Source organism: Stigmatopora nigra, chromosome 7 (assembly GCF_051989575.1).
Source record: "Stigmatopora nigra isolate UIUO_SnigA chromosome 7, RoL_Snig_1.1, whole genome shotgun sequence".
Classification (NCBI taxonomy): domain Eukaryota; kingdom Metazoa; phylum Chordata; class Actinopteri; order Syngnathiformes; family Syngnathidae; genus Stigmatopora; species Stigmatopora nigra.
In genome coordinates, this window is record NC_135514.1 from 15,670,064 (window position 1) to 15,691,158 (window position 21,095).

Genomic DNA, 21,095 nt, shown 5'->3' on the forward strand with positions numbered 1-21,095 from the left:
TTGTGAATATTAGCATCGGTGCAACGCCTGTCACCACTAGCTGGCCAATGCGGGTCTAGGAGGGGGGCGGGGTTACCTTCCACGATACATTAACATAAGCCCGCCTTCCGGTACCTTGGCCAATGTATTACTGGGAGAAAAAAAATACAAAAATAAAAGTGCCCAAATAGTTTGAAGTTGTGACCAATGACCAGCAAATACATTTTGACTTTTTTTTTTGTTCCTATTTTTGGTCCCAAAAGTCACCGCGATTCAGTAGCCTGACATTTTACAACATCCTGTCCCCGCCACAATAAGATAAAACACACCCACACAATTTATAGCTCACACCCAGTTTAGTAAACGGCTTTTGGGGGGGCGGGGGGGGGCTGGTTTTCGGGAAGTATTAACCCTTTATAGGGCACTGGTCATCTGGATTTTTGGACATTAGTCATCGGTTAAATATGATTAATTACGATTTATGGTGGCCATAAATTACTTTTTTATTTTAACTAACATTTAGTTTGATTGTTTGATTGATAGATACAAATATTTCATAATTACATCATAAGTAGTAGTCTATCTAGTACTACAAAATGTAGCTTAATGGTATCAAGCCAATATACAAAAAGCATTGGAGTAAGACATAAAAATAGTAATCATTAAAACGATATAATAAATATAAAAAATATAGGAAAAGATTTAAAAAGTTTGTAAAATTTGTAAAAAAAAAAGGGTATTGTTATTTTTTAATGACTATTTATTTTCACAAAATACCCATTCTATATATTATCCTAATTAATTTATTTTATTGCACGATTCTCGCATTTTTTGTTGTATTTTTCCATTTTCATTCATTCATATAAATATATACACATATATAAATATATATATATATATATATACATATACATATATACATATATACATATATACATATATACATATATACATATATACATATATACATATATACATATATACATATATACATATATACATATATACATATATACATATATACATATATACATATATACATATATACATATTTACATACATACATATATACATATATACATATATACATATACATATATACATATATATGCATACATACACACTTTAATTCATATTATTTTCATGTACTGGCCCCAATGCTTTTGGATTGAATTTTTGTAATTTTTAAATGTCAGTTCAGGGCTAATGGCTAACGGCTAATAGCTATTATTAGGTTAAATACGAGAAAATGGTTTGTTTGCCCTATAAAGGGTTAATTTCTCAGCAGGTTTTCCTTTGACCTAAGCACCTTTTCTTTGGGAAATCCGTAAACCAAAGCGTGTCGTAAACAATTCTTCCACCACGTTCGTTCGTTCGTTCGGCGTTCCTCAACAAACAGACATACCTCCAATAAATAAGGGGCGGGGCCTCGACGTGGTCGCATCCTGGTCCAATGGGAGATGGCGGCTTTCCCGCCTCCTTCACAGTCAGTCGAGTTTCTCCAGGACGGAGGGCACAAAGACCAGGCTGAGCTCGCTGCCAAAGTCGCAGACGATGGCGGCGTTGTCGAGCACCAGCAGCTGCCGCACGCCCTGCCCGTCGCTGCTGGGACCCAAGTAGACCGTCTGGATCAGGTCCCCGTAGTTCAGGTCCCAGAAGGAGACGCAGCCCAGGCCGCCCGTCACCAGCAGCGAGTCGGAAATCACACCCAGGCTGGAACCGCAGCCGGCCTCCTGGTGACAAAAAAAAAAAAAAAAAAAACGCCATCTCGTCAGTAGCGCTTTGACATTTACGGCGTTTTTAAACATTTCATGACAAGATTTATTTCGGTGAAAAATTCACTGACCTGCAGACTATTCGGAAATTTCTTAGCTCTATATTTTTAAGGGTTTATTTCATCATCTACAAAAACGAGATCCAAGTGACCAAATCCCCCAAAACGTGTCAAAGTGGCGGCCCGTGGGGCCAAATGTGGTCCGCCGATTCGTTTTGTGCGGCCCGGGAAAGTCAATCTTTCTGTTTTAGGATCAAATTCAAATGATAGATATAGATGTATATTACATTTTCTGATTTTCCCCCTTTTAAATCAATCATTGTCATTTTTAATCCGTTTTTTTCTGTGTTTTTAGTTCAAAAATCATTTTTTATGATGTTTCATATTAAAGTAAAAAACTGAAAATCAATTTTAAATCAATCATTGTCATTTTTTAACCCATTTGTCTGTGTTTTTAGTTCAAAAATCATTTTGTAAAATCTAAAAATATATTTTAAAACAGCTCAAATAAACATTTTTTTTTAGATCTATAAAAAACTGACTATTCAGGGTTTTTAATCCACTTCTTTTAAAAAAAATGGAAATATTCTATCTAAAATGGTCCACGTGAAATGGAGTTGTCATTAAAGCCAAGCCGGGTCTAATTCCTAAGGGGTATTACTAAAACAAAGTGTGTACTGACCTGCTGTATGAGGTATAACTTGATCCCGGTACTTCTGTCCCATGCGCAAATGAGGTCGTCTAAACCGGAGCTGATGACGCAAAGCGGCGTGCACACCAGCGAGGTGACATCGCCGCGGTGACCGTCCACGCGGCTGACGCGGATGCCCGTCAGGACGTCCCACAGGCAGATGGCGCCGTCCCGGGCCCCGCTGGCCAGGACCATGGTCTGAGGGACGCAAAAAAATAACTGATCAGATTGGAGTTCACAACTCATTTGTAGAATTTTTCATTTCATCTTTAAGAGCCACGTGAAGAGTTACCTTATGGATTGGGCCGTGGCAAGGTTTCCCGGCAAAACCAGGAGCTAACAATGCTATTTTGGCTAGCTAGCTAGCTTGGGAAAAACATCTAACATTAGCATTAGCTCAAGTTATGCTAGGCTATAATGGATTTTTTTTTAAAACTCTACCGGGCTGAATTAAAAAAAAATATATATATTTTTTACATTTATATTTACATTAAGAAAATAACTCCTACAAAGAAGTTTTGTCAATAATTTAAGATTTTCAATTTAGGCATGCAAAAAAATTGACCAAAAATATTTTGGGGGGAGAAAATAAATAAAAATCATTTTTGGTGATTAGAAATAAAATATATTGTCCCAAAGTTAACAGGAAATGACTTTTGTAATGCCCAAACCGTACAGGAAGTGATCCAAAATCAATAGGAAATGAAGTACCCTGAAACTAAGAGGAAATGATTTGTTTTTTGAATGAAGAGGAAGTTGTCATGGAAGAAAGAGGAAGTGACCTCATCAATGTAGACGGCAGTGATTCCAGCGGCGTGTCCCTGCAGCGTGAACAGGCAGCACGAGTCTTCCAGTCGATAGATCTGCGTGAGGGCAGCGGGCGGCGGGTTAGGGGAGGTTCCTAACTCAAAAAACCCGCCCACCCGCCCCCCCAAACTCCGCCTCCCTTAATTCCTCACCCGCACGGTCCGGTCGTGGCTTCCCGTCACCACCCTGCCGGCGGCGGCCTTCAGGACCGTGATGGGCTTCTGGTGGGCGCACTGCACCGAGCGCGTCAACTGGCAGCTGATGGCATCTTCGCTGCTGTAGCAGGGGGACAGGGGGACGCCCCCAGCCCCGCCCCCAGCCCCGCCCCCACACGGCCCACCTGAAACAGAAAAGCGGCATTTTAGACTCATTTCAACATAAATTTGTTATTATAAGTCTCCCTCGATTTTCATAAATCCACTACTTAGCGATTCTTTTGGCGGTATTAATTGTTGACTGGTGTCAAAGTGGCGGCCCGGGGGCCAAACCTGGCCCGCCGTAACATTTTGTGCGGCCCTGAGAAAGTCAATATTTCTGTTATAGGATCAAATTCAAATGAAGAGGATAGATAGATGTATATTATATTTCCTCATTTTCCCTTTTAAATCAATCATTGTCATTTTTTAATCCATTTTTTTCTGTTTTTAGTTCAAAAATTATTTTTTTAAATCTAAAAATATTATAAATAAAAGCTCAAATAAACATTGTTTTAGATCTATAAAAAATGGAATATGCAGGGCTTTTAATCCAGTTTGTGTTTTTAGCATTTTCTAAAATGGAAAAATAAGTACTACATACAAATATTTTCTGCTTTTCCACTTTAATATTACACATAAAAATGTAAAGTTTCGAAAAAAATATTTAAAAGAATATTTTCCCTTACCATTTAGGGCTTTTGATCCAGTTATAATTTTTTTTTTTAAATGTAACATCTAAATACTATATCTAAAATGGCCCTTTTCACATGAAATGGAGTTTGACACCCTCGGCCCAAATGGTCTGACCTCGGTACTGAAGCGGATCCACGCTGAAAAAGTCCAAAGATCCGTCCAGACGCGCCGCCACAATTCTGTCAAAAAACAAAGATGGCCGCCACATCAGTTTGCGCTGTTTTAGCCATCAAAACTGACCAACCCACCTATTGTTGAGGAAGGCCAACGCGGTGATGCCGGACGCCCCGCCGGCCTCGCCGCCGCTGCTGCACCGTAAGCGTCCGTCCGTGGCGTCCCACAGCTATGGACCAAACGGCGCCGTAGGCGGGGTTAATCGGCGAAATCCGCCCCACGCCAGTTTCCCGATACGCACCTCCAGTTTCCCGTTGCTACGCCCGGCGACAATGAGGTTCCCCCTGAGCTCCAGCGCCCAGACCGAACCCCCGTCCGGACCGGGCGCCGCCGCCGCCGCCTCGGGGGCGTCCCAGAAGCCCGGCCGGCTCCGGGGGGCGGCGCCGGCCGGCGGGGAAGGCACGGGGGAGAAGATCCCGCATGGCGAGGGCGGCTTGTGCGCCGTGTAGGCGTTGGCCACCACCTCGCCGTAGTTGAAACCCTCCGGGGCGGGCCGGGCGGCGTGGGGGCACGACGGCGCCGAGGCGAAGTTGGTTTCGATGAGCGACGTCAGGTCCGGTTGGTCTTTGAAAAGGGGGCGGCGGCTGGGGACGGCGCGCCGCCTGACTTGGTAGGATTCGTCCTCGGAGGGGCTGTCGCCGCTGAGGGAGCCGTCCGGGTCGTGACGGTTGGCACGGCCGCTGTCGCCGCCGCCGCCGCTGCTGTTTCGTCTCAGCCTGCAGGGGGCGCAAGTCCGTTTTTGTTCACATTGGATGCAAGATAGAGTTTACTGTAATCCCTCGATTATCGCGGTTCATGTAGACCAGACAAACAAACTTCAGTGCCGAGTCCTAGTAGTACGTGAAGGAAGGGGGAGGGGCTTCCACTGAATTGTCACACTTTTATGAATTTTAAAAAAATATTACAAAATATATGTTTTTTTTTTTTTTTTTCTTTAGTGCTCAGTCCCAGTAGTGAATTTTTACATTTTTATAAACAAAAAATAATAATGAACACACATTTTTATTTAAAAACAATTAAATGAACAAAAAAATATTTAAAAAATTATATTAACAAAGCTATTTATTTTAAAAATTATATTAACAAACAAATGTATTCAAAAAAATTAAATTAACAAAAAAAATGCAATGTCGTGAAGCCGCAATATTCTAAGAATGACTATTTATTTTAAAATAAGTTTGATCAAATTTATGTGCATATAAGCCGTAGCCTGGATTTTTTGGCGAAAAATCTGTAAAATTGGCGTCCATACCCGTGCTTGGGGATGACGGTCAGGCAATCTCCCGTTTGAGCGTCCCAAACGCGAATCTGTCCCGCCAGGCAGCAACTGGCCAGCAGCATCCCGTCACTCGCCAAACATTCAATGTCCTAAAACATGAACAAAAAAAAAACACATTAAAAAACCTATCAATTGGCATCTCAACATCTTTCATCCCGACGGCCATCTTTGTCAGGGACGACCAAACAATCGGGACACACGGTTCCTTCAAACATTGGACGGCCGAGAGTCCCCACCATGCCGTGTCCCCGCAGCAGCAACGGCGAGATCTCGCTGACGGGCGGAAAATATCCGTAACCGTCGCAGGGCCGATCCACCCGGCGCCGCCGCCCGGCGTTCTGCCCGTAGTTCCGCGGGCACAAAAGTCGGTAGAGACACAAAAGGAGTAGGACCAGCAGGACGCCGGCCGCCAGACCTAAAGCGCCGACCCTGTACGGACACAAAATGGACGGAGGGATTACAGAAGGCTCAATTCCCGGCGTTTGGGATGGCCTACTGACTTGTAGAGCGTCAGGTCGCTCTGGAGATCCGTGGCCACCTTGGGGAGGGGCAGCAGGGGGACCTTGGTGTCCTGGGGGTGCCGCCCCTCCATGGCCTCTTGGGGGCTCACGTGAATGGTCACGGGAATCACCGGCAAGATGCTGATGTACCTAAAAAGTACCACAATTGGGAAAAACAAATGTTTTCATCGTACCTCGACATACGAGTGCCTGGATGTACGGGCAATTTGAGATACGAGGAAATGTTTATCTTGAGCTAGGAGACAAATTTGGATGTACGAGCATATAGAAGCTGCTCAGAAGAATATCATGGCCACGGTCTCTATGAGCACTGGGCGGAGCCTGGCATTTTTTATTTTAACATGGGCCATTTTAAATATAATATTTAGTTGTTTTTTAATAAATGGATTAAATGAATTGGATTAAAAGCCCTGATTATTCAGTTTTGTTGTAGATCTAAAACAATGTTTATTTTAGCTTTTTTTTTTAATCTATTTTTAGATTTTACGAAATGATTTTTGAACTAAAAACTGAAAAAATGGATTAAAAAAATGCAGTTATTTATTGAAAAGGGGAAAATCAGGAAATATAATATACAAATATCCTCTTCATTTAAATTTGATCCTAAAACAGAAAGTCGCCACTCATCATTGAGGCGACGGGCCAGATTTGGCCCCCGGACCGCCACTTTGACACACACGTGATGTAAAATGTTAGTACTCACTTCTTGGCCAGTGTGATGTTGTAGTAGCTAAAGAGCGAAGGCCAGTGCCTAAAGGAAAGTCTCCTCCAGCCTTCCTCGTCTTCCGGCCCCCAGGTGATCTGGGGTCCCGCCTTGGCCCCGGGGTGGCCCCGCCCTCGGTCTTTGGGTAAAGGGGTGGGGTCCGGCGTGGAGCGCTCCGTGAGGGCATCGGCGGGGTCTTCCCCACGGACGAGAGCCCCGGCTTCCGGGTCGGGGTTGGCGCCGACGCCACCGTCCTCTCCCGGGGGACTCTGCTCCGACACCCTCGCGGCCAGGTAGGTGCGCACGCCGGCCGGGTCGGTGTAGACCAGAATGCCGATCCAGATCACCGTGCTGACCTGCAAATAAAAATTAAAGTGATTAAGTACACCTGACTAAAGCCATAGAAAATATATAAAAATATATTTTTATACATTTTGGGTCACTTTTTATTAATTTTAGGGAAATTAATTAAATTTTTAACTAAGTTAAATACATTTTCTGAACCGCTTATCCTTAGGAGGGGGTGCTGGAGCCAGTCCCAGTTGAAATTAGTGGCCAGCCAATCGTACACAAACAATCAAAACAATTTAGCATACAATTAGCCTAGCATACGTCTTTTTGGGACATTGGGGAAAGCGGAGCACCCAGAGAAAACCCACGCAAGCCCAGGAGAAGGTCTAAACTCCACACTACGGACCCACCTGGGATCGAACCCACGACCCAAAACCGTCAGTCCGACTCTTTTATTTACCATAATAATCCGCTGAGCCAGGCGCGTACGAGCCCAGAAGTAGAAGAGTCGCAGCCGTTTGGGGGGTCTCAGGTTCCTGCCGGTGGTCTGCAGGGTGATGGTGTGGGGGAGGGGCCACGGAGGAGGTCGCGGCACCCTCGCGCGCATCAGCGCCGCCGGTTTGGCCCCGCCCAGGCATTCTTCCGTCCGCATTTGCCCGTGGAGGTCCACCAGCTGTGGAATATCGGCCGGCAATGGGTTAGCGGCAATGGGTGACGCCCTGCCGTCTTCCCTGGCCACGCCCCCTGGCCACGCCCATACTCACCTCCATGCGGCGGATGTCGATGGACAGCACGGTGGTGAAGAAGAACATCTGGAGGAAAAAGTCCGACAGCAGGCCCACCACGGCAAATAGGCAGAACTCCTGAGGAGGTGGAGTCAAACCTTATGGGGGGGGGGGAATCATCCGAAAGGGGAGGAGCCAAACGATCCGAGGAGGCCACAAACCTGGATGGCCGGCACCAGGGTGAAGTAGCCCAGGAGGATGATGTAGAGCTCGGTGGCCACGTTCTTCATGATGGACCAGCTCTCGTTACTCAAACCTGAAAAGGACACCAAAAATGAGCGTATTATTAGCCGCAATTTGTGCGCATATAAGCCCTATCTTTGATTCAGTCGTCATTTTTTTAAGCGACAAATACGGCTTATATGCGAGAAAATATGGTAATGCATTGCAGAATCATTTTAGGAGATATAAAATGAAATATTTAACATATTTATGCTTTAAATAGAATTATTATTTATTATAGAAGAATATTTATTATAGAAGAGTATTTATTATAGAAGAGTATTTATTCCAGAAGAGTATTTATTCCAGAAGAGTATTTATTCCAGAAGAGTATTTATTATAGAAGAGTATCTATTATAGAAGAGTATTTATTATAATTATTTATTTAATAATAATAATTATACTGACCATGAGTGCCAACATCAGCCTTTTTTTGGAAGCCACAAATAAGGCTTATATGTGAGAGAAAAAAAACAAAGTTAGCCGTACCCTGAGCAATCCGAATCTTAACCTCCAGGTCAATGGGCGTGGACACCACGGACTGAGTGAGGACCAGGACATTCTCCACGCCAATCACCACCACCAGGTACGGAAAAATCTCCCTGTCGGGACACAAGACACACACACACAAAAAAAAAAAATCAGGCTAACCAAACTAGCCGGGCGGCGCTAACTTAAGCTTATCGAGCGATTACGTGGTTACATGTTTGTTTTGCCAGGAAGTCATGTCAGGAAGATAAGGAAGTGTGTGTGTGTGTGTGTGTAGCGCTTCCATCAAACACACACACTTGCGCGCTATCGCTATTTGCGCTATTTGGGCCAATGGCGGACTGGCGTGTCAGACGGTGGCGCTGTGATTTTCGGGGAAAGCCCGTCACGCCACGACCGACGTTTCAACCATGTCCTCACGCGATTGGGTGGAGCGGCGGCGGCGATACGAGCGCGCCAATGATTTGACAGCGGGTAAATATTGACGTAAATGGCTGATAAGCCTTGGCGGCGGCCATGTGTGTGTGTGTGTGTGTGTGTGTGTGTGGTAACGTACCCTCCGTTGAGAGTAGGCGTGAGGCCAAAGAGCGTGCACAGGCCCACCGACATGAGCAGCGAGCTCAGCACGGTGACCACGGCGGCCAGGGCCAGACCCCATTTCGACTTCACCATGTCGATTTTACCTGTGCGCAAAGGGGGCGGAGACAAAGACAAGTCAGAACATAGTATTTCGACAGAAAATGCATGGGGATCATTTCGTGCTAATGCTAACTTTTGGGTTCATTTCTTTTGGGGGCGGGGCAAAAAGTCAAGATGTAACTTGATCATAGTATTTCGGCAGAAAATGCATGGGAATTATTTGGTTTTGGGTCCGATTTTATGGGGCGGGGCATAGAGTCAAGATGCAACTTGTTGATAAATAGTGTTTCTATAGAAAATGCATGGGAATCATTTCCTGCTAACTTTAGGGTTAATTTTCATGGGGCGGGGCAAAAAGTCATGATGTCATTTGATAATGTTATTTATCTAGAAACTATGAACTATAAACTAACTTTTTGGTCATTTTTGGGGGTAAAAGTCTCTTTTCTACATAAATGCATGGGAATTATTTTGTGCTAATGCTAACTTTTGGGTCCATCTTTATGGGGCGGGGCCATAAGTCAAGATACAACCTGTTGAAAATTGTGTTTCTATAGAAAATACATGAGAATTATTTTGTGCTAATGCTAAACTTTTGGGTCCATCTTTATGGGGGCGCGGCAAAAAGTCAAGATACAACTTGAAAATTTTATACAGAAAGTGCATGGGAATTATTTGGTGCTAATGCTAATTTTTGGGTCCATCTTCATGGGGCGAGGCCATAAGTCAAGATACAACCTGTTGAAAATTGTGTTTCTATAGAAAATACATGGGAATTATTTCCCTACGGTGCCTTTAGGTCAAATTATTTATATTTTGCAGTGGGGAGGGGGGAGTAAATGTCAAGATACAACTTGAAATTAGCTTTTCTACACAAAATAAATGAGAATAATTTCACTTCTGGGTCATTTTAGGCTTAAAAAGTCAACATACAACTTCAAATTAGCTTTTCTACAGGAAATGTATGGGTATTATTTTATGCTAATGCTTTTTTGGGGGTCAAAAAGTCGGGGTATAATTTTAAAATAGCATTTCTACAGAAAATGCAAGAGAATAATTTCATATGCGGATCTGACGTAAACATTAATAGCAAAAAAATCTACTTCACGTCGCTCTGTATAATGTAGCTTTTCTCCAAAACGAGAACATGTTCTACTAACATGACCCGAGTGAATCGGCTTCATTTGGCGCGTTTGGCAGCCAAAAGTGGGAGATTATCCTTCCCAGAAAAAAAGCCAACCGCCCAAAACAGGTCTTAAAAAGGCCAGTCGGAGCGCCAGAAAAAGGGAGGAGCCAAGCAATACTAACGTGTGGAGAAGTAGATGTAGGCGAAGAGGATGATGTAGGTGGTGACCAGGGGGATGAGTTCGGCCAGAGCGATCTCCTCCTTGAAGTGCACGTGGACCATGCGCTCGTTCTTCAGGCTGCAGTTGCTGGACGGGTGGAGCTGCTTCAGGCGAGCGCGGAGACTTCCCACGAACCTGAACGCACCACGCACACTGATTTCTATTTGGGTTTTTGGGAGTTGCGCGTGGGCCCAAAGTGTAAAGAAACATATGTTATGATGCATAGGGATGTCCTCATCGTCCAATTGGGTCCCTCGAAAATATGCATTTGTACAGTGGTACCTCTACTTACAAATTACTCTTGCTACAAACATTTCAGGTTACAAACAAACCCTCCAATAGGCAAAATGACTGGTCCAATATATGAAATTTCCGAAAATACAGCAATACAATGCCTGTATTTGTTATTTTATTTTGAAATTGTGGCGGTAGCCTTGTTTTCTGCTTGAAATTTTCCTATTGGCTGTCTCCCAACAACTTGCCATGATCTGGAGCCTATCCCTGCTTATTATGGGCACCAACCCTGATTTGGTGATTAGTCAACCAAAGTAATTTGATCATTTAGTCATTAAATACTCCTTTAAGAAAAATCCAGGTTGAGAAACAAGTTCTGGAGCCAATTAAGTTTGTAAGTTGAAAATATTGAAAATGGATTGGACACCTAAAATAGATGTATTGAAAGAGAAACTGACTTTGCATCGTAGCTGGAGAGCACCAGGCTGATGGTGTACGTCACCACCTTCTTCTTGTTGTAGTGGCTCACACCCGTCAGCTTCCCCGGGACTCCAAAAAGAAGGTCTGGAACACAAACAAAACCCCAAAACAATAAATATTTTCTTAAAATTCTCATTGGTTTACCATTCAAAGAAAGACAGTCAATATATTCGGAGGTTTTTCGTTTCTAAAAAACAAAATTAACATTCAAAAATAAAAATGGAAACTGTGAAATATTTGGTTGATTTTTTTTATTTTTTTCATTTTTAAAAATGCTATTTTTTAATATATGTTGGATTTCTGGAGGTTGAAAAAATGCGGATTTATTTTTAAATTTTTTGGGGGACATTCTCTAAATATTGTTTATGTCTTTTCTGTCATTATAAAGCATCAAGATAGACTTATTTCTATTTTTCCCAATTGAATAATTTGATATTTTGCACTACCAAAGACAGGCATATTAACTTTCTTAAAATATTGACCCTAATCATGTGCTTTTGATTGGTAGAATATCTCAAAAATAGCATGTGACTTTGATGATTTTTTTTGCAATTTTCCCTTCAAAGTAACACATTTGTACTCCCTATTAAAACCATGAGTTATAGAGGTAAAAATGGCCAATCAGGGGGCGGCTTATACGCGAGAAATTGTCAATTTTAACCATTTGAAGGCCATTTTTAAGTCACCTCTGAGCGTGGCCGAAGTGTGCAATCCCTTGGGCTCGTGCTGCTGGATGCTCTTCAACGGGTCGGGGTCGGCGTCGAACACTTCCCGCTGGTTCTGCCAATAGTTGCCGGGCGACACCATCAGGCAGCCGTGCTCCGGCAGCAACGGGCGCATCCGTCGCAGGCCGGGCGACAAGTCGGCCACCCTCAGACACAGCGACTCCAGACTGCGGAGGCCCGAAGCGCTAAAAAACATACAAAAATTCAATTAAAACTAACTGCGGTTAGGTCCCGCCCCCTCGCACTCACCCGTCGCCCTGCACGTGGTTGCGGATGTCGTCCAGTAGGGCAAAGACTCGCCCCAGTGGCGAGCGAAAGATGTCCACCGGCACTAGGCTGTTGTCCCACGGGGACACGGCCGCCTTCACCAACACTTGCTGGATGTACGCCACTGGGGGTCCTCGGTACTAGTGAGGTCAAAGGTAAGAGGTCATTTCATTAAAAAAAAATATATATAGGGGTCCGTTCCGGATTGAACCATTCAAAATACATAACAATAAATATAGTGTTATAGCATTAATGTCAAGTCGGTTTCAAGTGGGCCGGATCATTTTAGATAGAATATTTAGAATATTTTTAATAAATGGATTAAAAGAAGTGGATTAAAAGCCCTGAATATTCTGTTTTTACCGATCTAAAATAATTTTTTTAAATATATTTTTAGATTTTACAAAATGATTTTTGAACTAAAAACACAGAAAAAAATGGGTTAAAAAAATGACAATTATTGATTTAAAATTGATTTTCAGGTTTTTACTTTAATATGGAATTATTAATATTTTAAAATGAAAACCAATTATTAAATAAACAATTTTCTCTTAATAAGAAAAAAAAATAAAAATAATCTATAAAAAACAGAATATTCAGGGTTTTTAATCCAGTTCTTTTAATCCATTTATAATTTTCAAAAATCTAAATATTCTATCAAAAATGGTCCGGCCCACATGAAACGGAGTTGACATTAACCAAGCCGAGTCTGACACCCTTGAGTTTGAAAATGAAGCAAAAAAAAAAAATACCCATTCTGGCCGTTCCCCGAGTTCTCCGTCAAGTTCTTGGGTGGGAACGCTGTAGTCCCGCACGTTGGTGGCGAACTCCACGGGACCCGTTCCGGGCAAGGGGAGCCTCAGTAGCGGGTAGCTGACAAAAAAAAAAAGAGAGAGAGAAAGGGGGTAAACGGTATACGTATTTGATTTTTCCCAGCGCCCCTGAACGCACCAGCAGGTGAGGATGCTGACTGAGGTGAAGAGGATGATGGGCACCGGGTAAGTGGCGCAAAACAGGCCGTGGCGGTAGAAGGCCGCCGAGATCTTCTCCTTCAGCCTCTCGCGCAGCATGGCGGCGGCGGAGGTGGGCGTGGTCAACTCCCGGCCATTCGAGGGGGCGGGGCGGCGGCCGATCAGACGCCGCGGGACATTAACGGTCCTGCGTAAGACAATTACATCGTCATATATACAGTATTTGTAAGTTTTTAAAAAATAGGGGGAAAAGACTTGCTATGCTCTTTGTCGCCAGTAGATGTCGACAAGGTAGCATTTACTATATGTTGGTTATTTTCTGTTTTGCGGTGAAAATTACTGGATGAATGACTAACTTCACTATGATATTGACCCAAAAGTGTGCTTTGGATTGATAGAATATCTCAAAAATAGCATGTAACTTTAATTATTTTTCTTAAGATTTTCCTTTCAAAATAAAACATTTGTTCTCCCTATTCAAACCATGAAAAAGACAAAAATTGTGAATCAGGGGGCGGCTTATACATGAGAAATTGGAAAATTCAACCATTTTAGGGAAAATTTAGGGGTGTGGCTTATACGTGGGGGCGGCTTATACGTGCTCAGTCCTACTTAAAAAGTATCTGCATGGGTTTTCACAATTTTATGAACTTTAAAATTGTGTGTTATTTATTTTTTAAATCATTAATAGCAGGAAAAAAGTAGCAAAGTAGTGAATTTGCGATAATTGAGGGATTACTGTAGTCACTTTCTATTTATTTGAGCCCAATTCCAGGTCACTTCCAGTCAAAATGCACGAAATGTCTATTGTCGTGAGCGGCCTGTTTCGATTTCAGGTAAGCAAGCGTCGTGTTATTTTTAGCGTCGCAGTAAACAAGGTAGCCGCCACAATGGCCTCCCTTGAGGCGTTTATTTGCTTAGCGTGCGTGCGTGCGAGCGAGCGAGCGTGGGGCACGGCGTGCTCGCGACCGCATTCCTGATGAGACAAAAGAGCGTGAGAATGAACTTTCATCGCCGGAGCCACTTTGAGGGCCCGCAGAGGTTCCTCGTGGTTCAAAGTGCCTTCGCCGTTTACGCTAACAACGTGTCGGCCACCGGTGAAGATTTTGTTTACATCATCGACCGACCCGGAGGGGGGCGGGATGCTAACATTGTTTTTTGTAGACGTTGTTGCTACGAGATAACGCTAGCTTGGCGGTGGGGGAACACGTTTGTGGCAAGGGAGAAATATTTGTTGGAATGGGAGTGCTAAAGTTAGCAACATGAAGAGAGATGGAGGACATTGTAACAAAAATGGGAAAATAATTCAAAACAGGCGCTAAAGTTTGCTTGGCTAAATGCTAGCAAAGATAGATTTTGTAATAACCCTTTTAAAAAATGGAAAATGGAACATACACATGCAAAAGTGCAATTAAATAATATGGTAGTACTAATCTATTAGTATACTAATAATAATTCACACAGAACAATTAATTTCAGTTGTAATATTAATTCATGGTAAAAATTCAGAATCAAGGTGCAGAAAAATTGTATAGTATTGCCAAAAAAGTGGGATTTTACTCAAATTTGACGAAAATATACCTAAATTTGACTAAAATATACCAAAATTTGACGAAAATATACCAACATTTGACGAGTTGCCCAGAAATGAACCAAAAAATACAAAAAGAATCATGAAAAAGCCCCCAAAAAGGTCATACAACGTTCTTAAATCCTGCAATAAAAAAACAAAAAAACACCAAGTGTCAGAAAAAGATGCAAAAATCTACCAAAAAACCCAATTACTTGAATGCTGTTTTGGTCATTACAAGGCGCTCACCAGCTGCCAAAACTCAAAAGTTGACAATCCAAACAGATTGGACGTTCACCTCAGTCAAAAACCACCAAATGACCTGTCAATAACTCTACCCATCTCCAATTTCCCAAAACAAATACGTACATGAACATCACGCGAGGCCTTCCGTGTACGACAAGTTGCCGACAACGACAACATTACCTCCCGTGGAGCGCGCTTCCCAAAATGGCCGCCCTGAAGTCATGTCCAGGTTTGAGTAACATGATTATTCATGTAGTCACCAGCGTAACCAAGTCCTCCGAGGGTGCCGTGCTCCGGCCAGCGTCATGGGAAGTTCTGCGGCGAGCCAGGCCACGCCGCTACACTTGGCCGTGATTTTTACTTCCAACTATTAATCATTAAACACACCCTCATTACACCCAAGCGGCTGCAAAATGAGTTCACTGACATTTCAACACACACACAAACGGTACACATGCACTTTTACCTAGTCCTAGACCTGAGCCATAAAACCACAATGAGAATTATCGTGAAATATTTTTTGTCAACAAAAATATTAAAAAACTAAAAAGTTGATCATTTTAACTGTAATTACACCACTTGACCACCACTGGGAACGGGGGCGCTGTTGTGCGATGAACCCCAATTCCAGACTGACGCTCGGGAGAAGAAGAGGATGACGAGGAAACATGTTTTAGAATGAACGCAAAGGTACAATAACAAAATTGGCGGTTATGAGATGCAGGACAACACAGCCAAAACATACACAAAAAAACTATCATTACCACATATTGACCTGTTCTTGTAATGTACATTTTTGCCAGCAGATGGCGTCCACTTTACGCTAACTTGCAACGTTATGCAATAAAAGTACCACCAATCGGCCTCTAGATGTCCCTCTCTCCACTCAATCGTTAGCCAATCGGCTTCCCTCGAGAGTAACGCATCCAAGAAAATGGAAAATAGCAACACACAATCTATGCAGGACATAAACAACACAATTATTTCCAATAGCAATATTAAATTCGTTTCAAATATGTCAAAATAATAATAAAAATTCAACTCAAATCAGCAAATCAAGGTGTGCAAATTTGCCAGTTGTTGACAAGGAAGTAACCCAAAATTACCCAAAACCAACAGACGTGACCACCAAACAGGAAATAACCCAAACAAATGCACTGATATAAACACGAAATGATCTATAATATACTGTAAGGAAATTGGACGTACTTCAATACATTTTGCGAAACAAATTTCACAATATAGTGATACAAAACAGATTTAAAAAAGATACTATTCAAGAGGAAAAACTATTTATTTTTATGTCCAAATAGACTGGACGTCTACCACCGTCAATTCCAGACAACTAGTTTTAATAACTATAAGTTTTTGTGTCGACACGAAACGACCAGAGCCTTGTAGTAAACTTCTCTGCACCAATTTTATTAATGTAAATGTAAACATTGTATTTTTTCTGATTGTATTTGGGTATTTTTTTTATGTGAATTCGTTTTTTCTAGAGTTACAGTGCATGCCACCAGTGCTACTACTAAACATTATAAAGCAGTATTTAACATATTTAAGTCATATGTCATGAAATAAGTCGTAAACACGCAAACAAAGAATAATTAAAACAAAATCTCGAAACATATTTTTGGGAGGATGAGCGCCGGGTGCAAAACTAAGTTTGCCTCACGACGAGGGATAGCATTAGCATGTTAGCGAACACTACCTATAATATGAGCAAAAAGCACAACCGAAATATCTTTTAAAGTAATATTAAGTGACGTTGGGCGCCAGGAACATATATTTCATGATTTTTCAAGGCTTTAAAACATGAATATTTGCCGGCCACGTTCACGTTTGTAAGGTAACCAGGTGTTAGCCACATCTTTAGCATCAACCCATCACATAGTAGTAGTAAGCATCTACAAACATTTATCTAAAAAACGGGCAAAAAACACGAATAAAATACATAAAAGGGCGCGAATAAAAGTGATTATTCCACGTTCTTTAAATTATATACTTACTTAATAGGGTCACAACTCTTTATTTTCAGGCATTAGGTCGTCGAAAAGTGTCCAAAAAGTGTCTTTAAATGTTAAAACGCCGATTTAAAAAAATGCCAAGTCATTGCCAGGTGAAATAAAGAGAATAATGATTGGATATTGAGGTTTCCTCATTTGCAAACTATTGATGTAGCACCATTAGTTACACGAATAACACACGGAGAAATAAGCTAAATTATAACTTTTACCAAGCAAAATGTGACGAAAATTGAAGCATTATATTATGAGATACATAATAGAAGTACTTAATAAATAGTTTTGTTCGGCAAAGTACATTGACAACAACAAGAGCGGTCACCAAGCAGCGAGCGGCTCGAAGCTGCAACTTGCCTGGAAAAACGTCACGGTTTCCCGCAGCAGCCTCCGCCGTGCTCCTCTTTCTCCTCGTCCTCCTGGAATAGTGTCAAGTAGTCGGGAAAAGCGCCTAAATGTACTCCAACATTTTCCTTCTTTTCATTTTACGCAGTACACAAGGCTGACCTGCTCCACCTGCGTGTCTACAAAAGCTTGACGCGAGGTTGGGAGAGTCGTAGACATCACATAATAGCATTGGATGTGAAAAGTCGGAGTAGGCGGTGTTATGAGCGACGGCCATCTTAGAGCAGAAAGTGATACTGGTGGGATCTATTGCAGTCTATGGAAGTTGGTGACTTTAACTACTAAAATACACGTTTTAAGGGATGTGACATGTTCTGTTTAAGTTGAATACTGATATTTATTATTTTTTACTACTTATGTGTGCACTTTATGGTGAGGTTTCAATTCTCAATGTACTTGTAGAATGGCTATATAAAGCCATTCAATTCAATAAAATCATATAAGAATTTTAGCTTTATTTTCTTAAGGAAACTTAATATCACCAAATTTGAATCACTCTAATTTGCTGTCAAAACAGATATTACTGTTGGATAAAAAAAAAAAAACTGACACAAAATGGCCGACAACTATAAACAAACATCCCGATTGGCTAACGCCGCTCATCGGGCTATTTGTATGGGATATCTATGTCTGAGCGGCACATTTCTTCTTCTCTCCTAGCCTGCTGGTGTCTACAGCGCCCACCTGTGGCCTTATTTGAAAGAACACCAAATAAATACAGAAACAACATAAAATGTGCTTGTTCTTCTTTACAAATTGAATCCAAAAAGACACAGAATATAAAAAAATAACAGTTTTTATAAGCGGAAGGCGGTTGCCGATGTACCGAAACTAGAGAACGGCGCTGGACGTTCCCGGGGCAAAGAAGGAGGCTCCTTTGTCGTGAACTTTATACTGAAAGGTCATCTTCTTCTGCTGTTGACCATCATCTTGTCTCCTTCTGTCCCATACCTCCAACTGAACACATGTATAAACGTACACTCAGTGTTTTTTTCTAATTTATGGACAATTTATCCGCTTGCCACTTTTTTTAGATCTAACAGGAGGAAAAAAATAGTGTTTGACCGCCACCCTGTGGTGTGTTTGTATACTGCAACTAATGTTGGAGTCTGGTGAGGAGCTTCAGTTGGACAAAAACGCAATGTTTCACCGCTTTCGGCATGAGCGTGAGGACAACGGCCATCGTCCAATCAGCAGTCGTGAATTTTTTTGTAGGCTCCGCCCATGAGAAAGCTTTTCTTGACTTTTTCTCAGTGACATGTATTGCTAGCACATAAAAATGTTAGCCAAAGGACTATTTTGTGACGTCATAAGGCAATTTTAGGATTGAGAACATTTATTATCCACGCTGTACGAATTTGTGCGGGTGTGTGTGTGTGCGTACCTGACCGTGGATGTCCCGGCAGTATCCGGTCGGAAGACCTCGTACGGCGAGCGCTAGGCTACACTGATGAGTCAAACCCCTCAGTAGTCTCTCCGAACTCTCCTGGCTTCCCGCCTCGTCCATGTCGCCTTCTGGGTCGCAGCGGAGCAGCATCACCACGTTGCCCTGCCGCCGGAATGGATGCGGAATGGTCTGTTTAGGCTTTAGGGGATTGGTCGCGCAATGAAATGGACGCATCGACTCACCTTCAACTGGGAGCAGACCAGCGCACGGCAGTAGTGGCTGAAATCCAGCACGGCGTCCACGCCGACGCCGAGGCTGGCCAGCAGGCCCACGTCGTCCACCAGCAGCGCGGGGGGGCGGGACTCATCGGACTCCGCCCCCCGTGAGGTGAGGCCGGATTTCACCGAGAGGAAGAGACTTTGTAGGCCTGCCGAGGGATTCCTGATCAAAAAATAAAATCAACATATATAATATATATATGTATATTTAGATTTTCCAAAATAAAAACACAGAAAAAAATGATTAAAAAAATGACAATGATTGATTTAAAAGGGAAAAAATCAGGAAATGTAATATACATCTATACTCTTCATTTGAATTTCATCCTAAAACAGAAAGTCGCCACTTTTCCTGGGCCACACAAAATGATGCAACGGGCCACATTGGGCCCCCGGGCCGCCACTTTGACACCGGTGAACTAGACCATACATGGCTTTGATACTCGAAAAAAATTGCAAAGTAGGGTCAACCCTATTTTAACGATCATTGGGTCGTCGGCCCTCCCACTTCGACTGGATTGGAACCAAGTATCAAAATTTAGCAAAATACTTGAAAAGATACCTGAGAAAGTCCATAGCCTGACTTTTGGGTCTGGAGTCATCCGGATTGAGGATGGACAAGGACTCATGGAGTCCTTCTAGGAACACCAGCTGACCTCTTTCTTTAGCCTGAGACAAACTCACTCCCTCCACACACAAAAACGACCAAAATATGAGCCATTTTGTCCTGTATTTAGTTTGAAAACAAGAGAGTTTAGCGACTTACCAATCTCTGGCTGACGGCGCTGTAGTGACTCAACGACTGCGCCAGACCCACAAAACACACTTGACAGCCGGCTAAACAGGGGAAAAAAACGGGTGACAGTTTAGATAAAATGATTCTGGGCAAAATCTCGCGAGAAGATGTTCACCTCGGAGGTAGAGTCCCAGGAAATGGTGCAAGAGGAAGGAGGCATCACTCTGCCTGTCGGAAAGTAGCACAAACTCGCCCTGACAACAACAACAACAACAACAAAGTCAGTGTTAGCATGCTAGCCTGTCAGTTTTTTTTTCGGACTTTATTTTTATATATATTTGCCTGCAATTTACAGAAGAAGAAAAAATAAAATCTGAATATTTTTTTACAAAATTAGAGTAAATAAGCCTTTTTATTATTCATTCTAATAGTTGATGTGATGTATAAATAGAGAGAATATTTACTGTTCCACCTTTCTTTAGTTTCTATTCAAATGAAAAAAAACTGTAAATAAGAATGCAGGTATTTTCGTTGTTTTCCGTATTTTGTGGCACTAAAAGGATAAGATTAATGAATACTTCTTCAAAATCGATTGTCTAGTGCTGTCAAAGCCATTAAAAGATGAACATTTAGTCAGTCCACCCAGATTAAATGAATTGGACTTCTATTGCAAACAAACGTAACTCAATGCCCTTAATATTTTAATTAATATTTTCTTACCGTACTGAAGTTTTCCGGGCTGTCGTTTAAGATGCTGTTGAGTTCTGGAAACATTGTTAGCCACAATAGCGGCTAGCTAGCTTGTAACTACTATATTCATAAATATACACAAACTAGTTCAGCGTTCTGTTAAACGCTCAGAAAAACACACTTAGTACGAGTCCTAAATTCCGTTATGTCGTCGTTTAGCCTTCGCTTCGTTATAGAAAGAGAGAACATTGTTTTAATTCATTTGTTGACGAGAAAAGTCTAAAATGCTAACACATGAGCTAACCGGAAGTTCAAGCAATGTGCAACCAAAGATATGTTCGTAAAAACAGGAAGACGCACTCTTCTCAATAACATTCCTTGTCGTTTTCTCACTTCTAAAAATATTAATAAATAAATAAAATACTCTTTATGACTTGTGTTCGCGTGTTAGTAATTTAACACGATTTTACTCATAATAATTCATGAACACCAATA

The 21,095-nt window shown here is 42.1% G+C and overlaps 2 protein-coding genes across 2 annotated transcripts; both read right to left on the reverse strand.

Moving 5' to 3' along the window:
* Positions 1 to 1,038: 1,038 nt before the first annotated feature.
* scap (SREBF chaperone) lies at positions 1,039 to 15,388 on the reverse strand. Its single transcript, XM_077721658.1, has 23 exons — positions 15,264 to 15,388; positions 13,248 to 13,454; positions 13,049 to 13,169; positions 12,279 to 12,436; positions 11,991 to 12,214; positions 11,283 to 11,388; positions 10,553 to 10,725; positions 9,162 to 9,288; positions 8,606 to 8,718; positions 8,056 to 8,150; positions 7,874 to 7,972; positions 7,570 to 7,782; positions 6,819 to 7,174; positions 6,095 to 6,244; positions 5,831 to 6,023; positions 5,568 to 5,683; positions 4,557 to 5,031; positions 4,390 to 4,484; positions 4,256 to 4,320; positions 3,404 to 3,591; positions 3,227 to 3,307; positions 2,436 to 2,642; positions 1,039 to 1,712 (listed from the first exon to the last, which is right to left on the reverse strand). Exons 1-23 carry the CDS (start codon positions 15,323 to 15,325, stop codon positions 1,467 to 1,469), a joined length of 3,870 nt encoding a protein of 1,289 aa, XP_077577784.1. The 5' UTR covers positions 15,326 to 15,388; the 3' UTR covers positions 1,039 to 1,466.
* Positions 15,389 to 18,243: 2,855 nt separating this feature from the next.
* On the reverse strand, positions 18,244 to 20,926 carry elp6 (elongator acetyltransferase complex subunit 6). The gene is made up of 7 exons (XM_077720876.1): positions 20,631 to 20,926; positions 20,086 to 20,164; positions 19,941 to 20,011; positions 19,737 to 19,861; positions 19,139 to 19,337; positions 18,894 to 19,058; positions 18,244 to 18,466 (listed from the first exon to the last, which is right to left on the reverse strand). Exons 1-7 carry the CDS (start codon positions 20,682 to 20,684, stop codon positions 18,341 to 18,343), a joined length of 819 nt encoding a protein of 272 aa, XP_077577002.1. The 5' UTR covers positions 20,685 to 20,926; the 3' UTR covers positions 18,244 to 18,340.
* Positions 20,927 to 21,095: the final 169 nt, after the last annotated feature.

What these genes read in the sequence shown, in the direction of transcription:
- scap (XM_077721658.1), bottom strand. Translation starts at nt 15,325, where the DNA reads ATGTTACTCAAACCTGGACATGACTTCAGGGCGGCCATTTTGGGAAGC. An exon ending in GTCAGCATCCTCACCTGCTG is followed by an intron (nt 13,170 to 13,247) that starts GTGCGTTCAGGG and finishes TTTTTTTGTCAG; the next exon opens with CTACCCGCTACTGAGGCTCC. An exon ending in TCGGGGAACGGCCAGAATGG is followed by an intron (nt 12,437 to 13,048) that starts GTATTTTTTTTT and finishes TGACCTCACTAG; the next exon opens with TACCGAGGACCCCCAGTGGC.
- elp6 (XM_077720876.1), bottom strand. Translation starts at nt 20,684, where the DNA reads ATGTTTCCAGAACTCAACAGCATCTTAAACGACAGCCCGGAAAACTTC. An exon ending in GCGCCGTCAGCCAGAGATTG is followed by an intron (nt 19,862 to 19,940) that starts GTAAGTCGCTAA and finishes TTGTGTGTGGAG; the next exon opens with GGAGTGAGTTTGTCTCAGGC. An exon ending in GCCGGGACATCCACGGTCAG is followed by an intron (nt 18,467 to 18,893) that starts GTACGCACACAC and finishes ACATGTGTTCAG; the next exon opens with TTGGAGGTATGGGACAGAAG.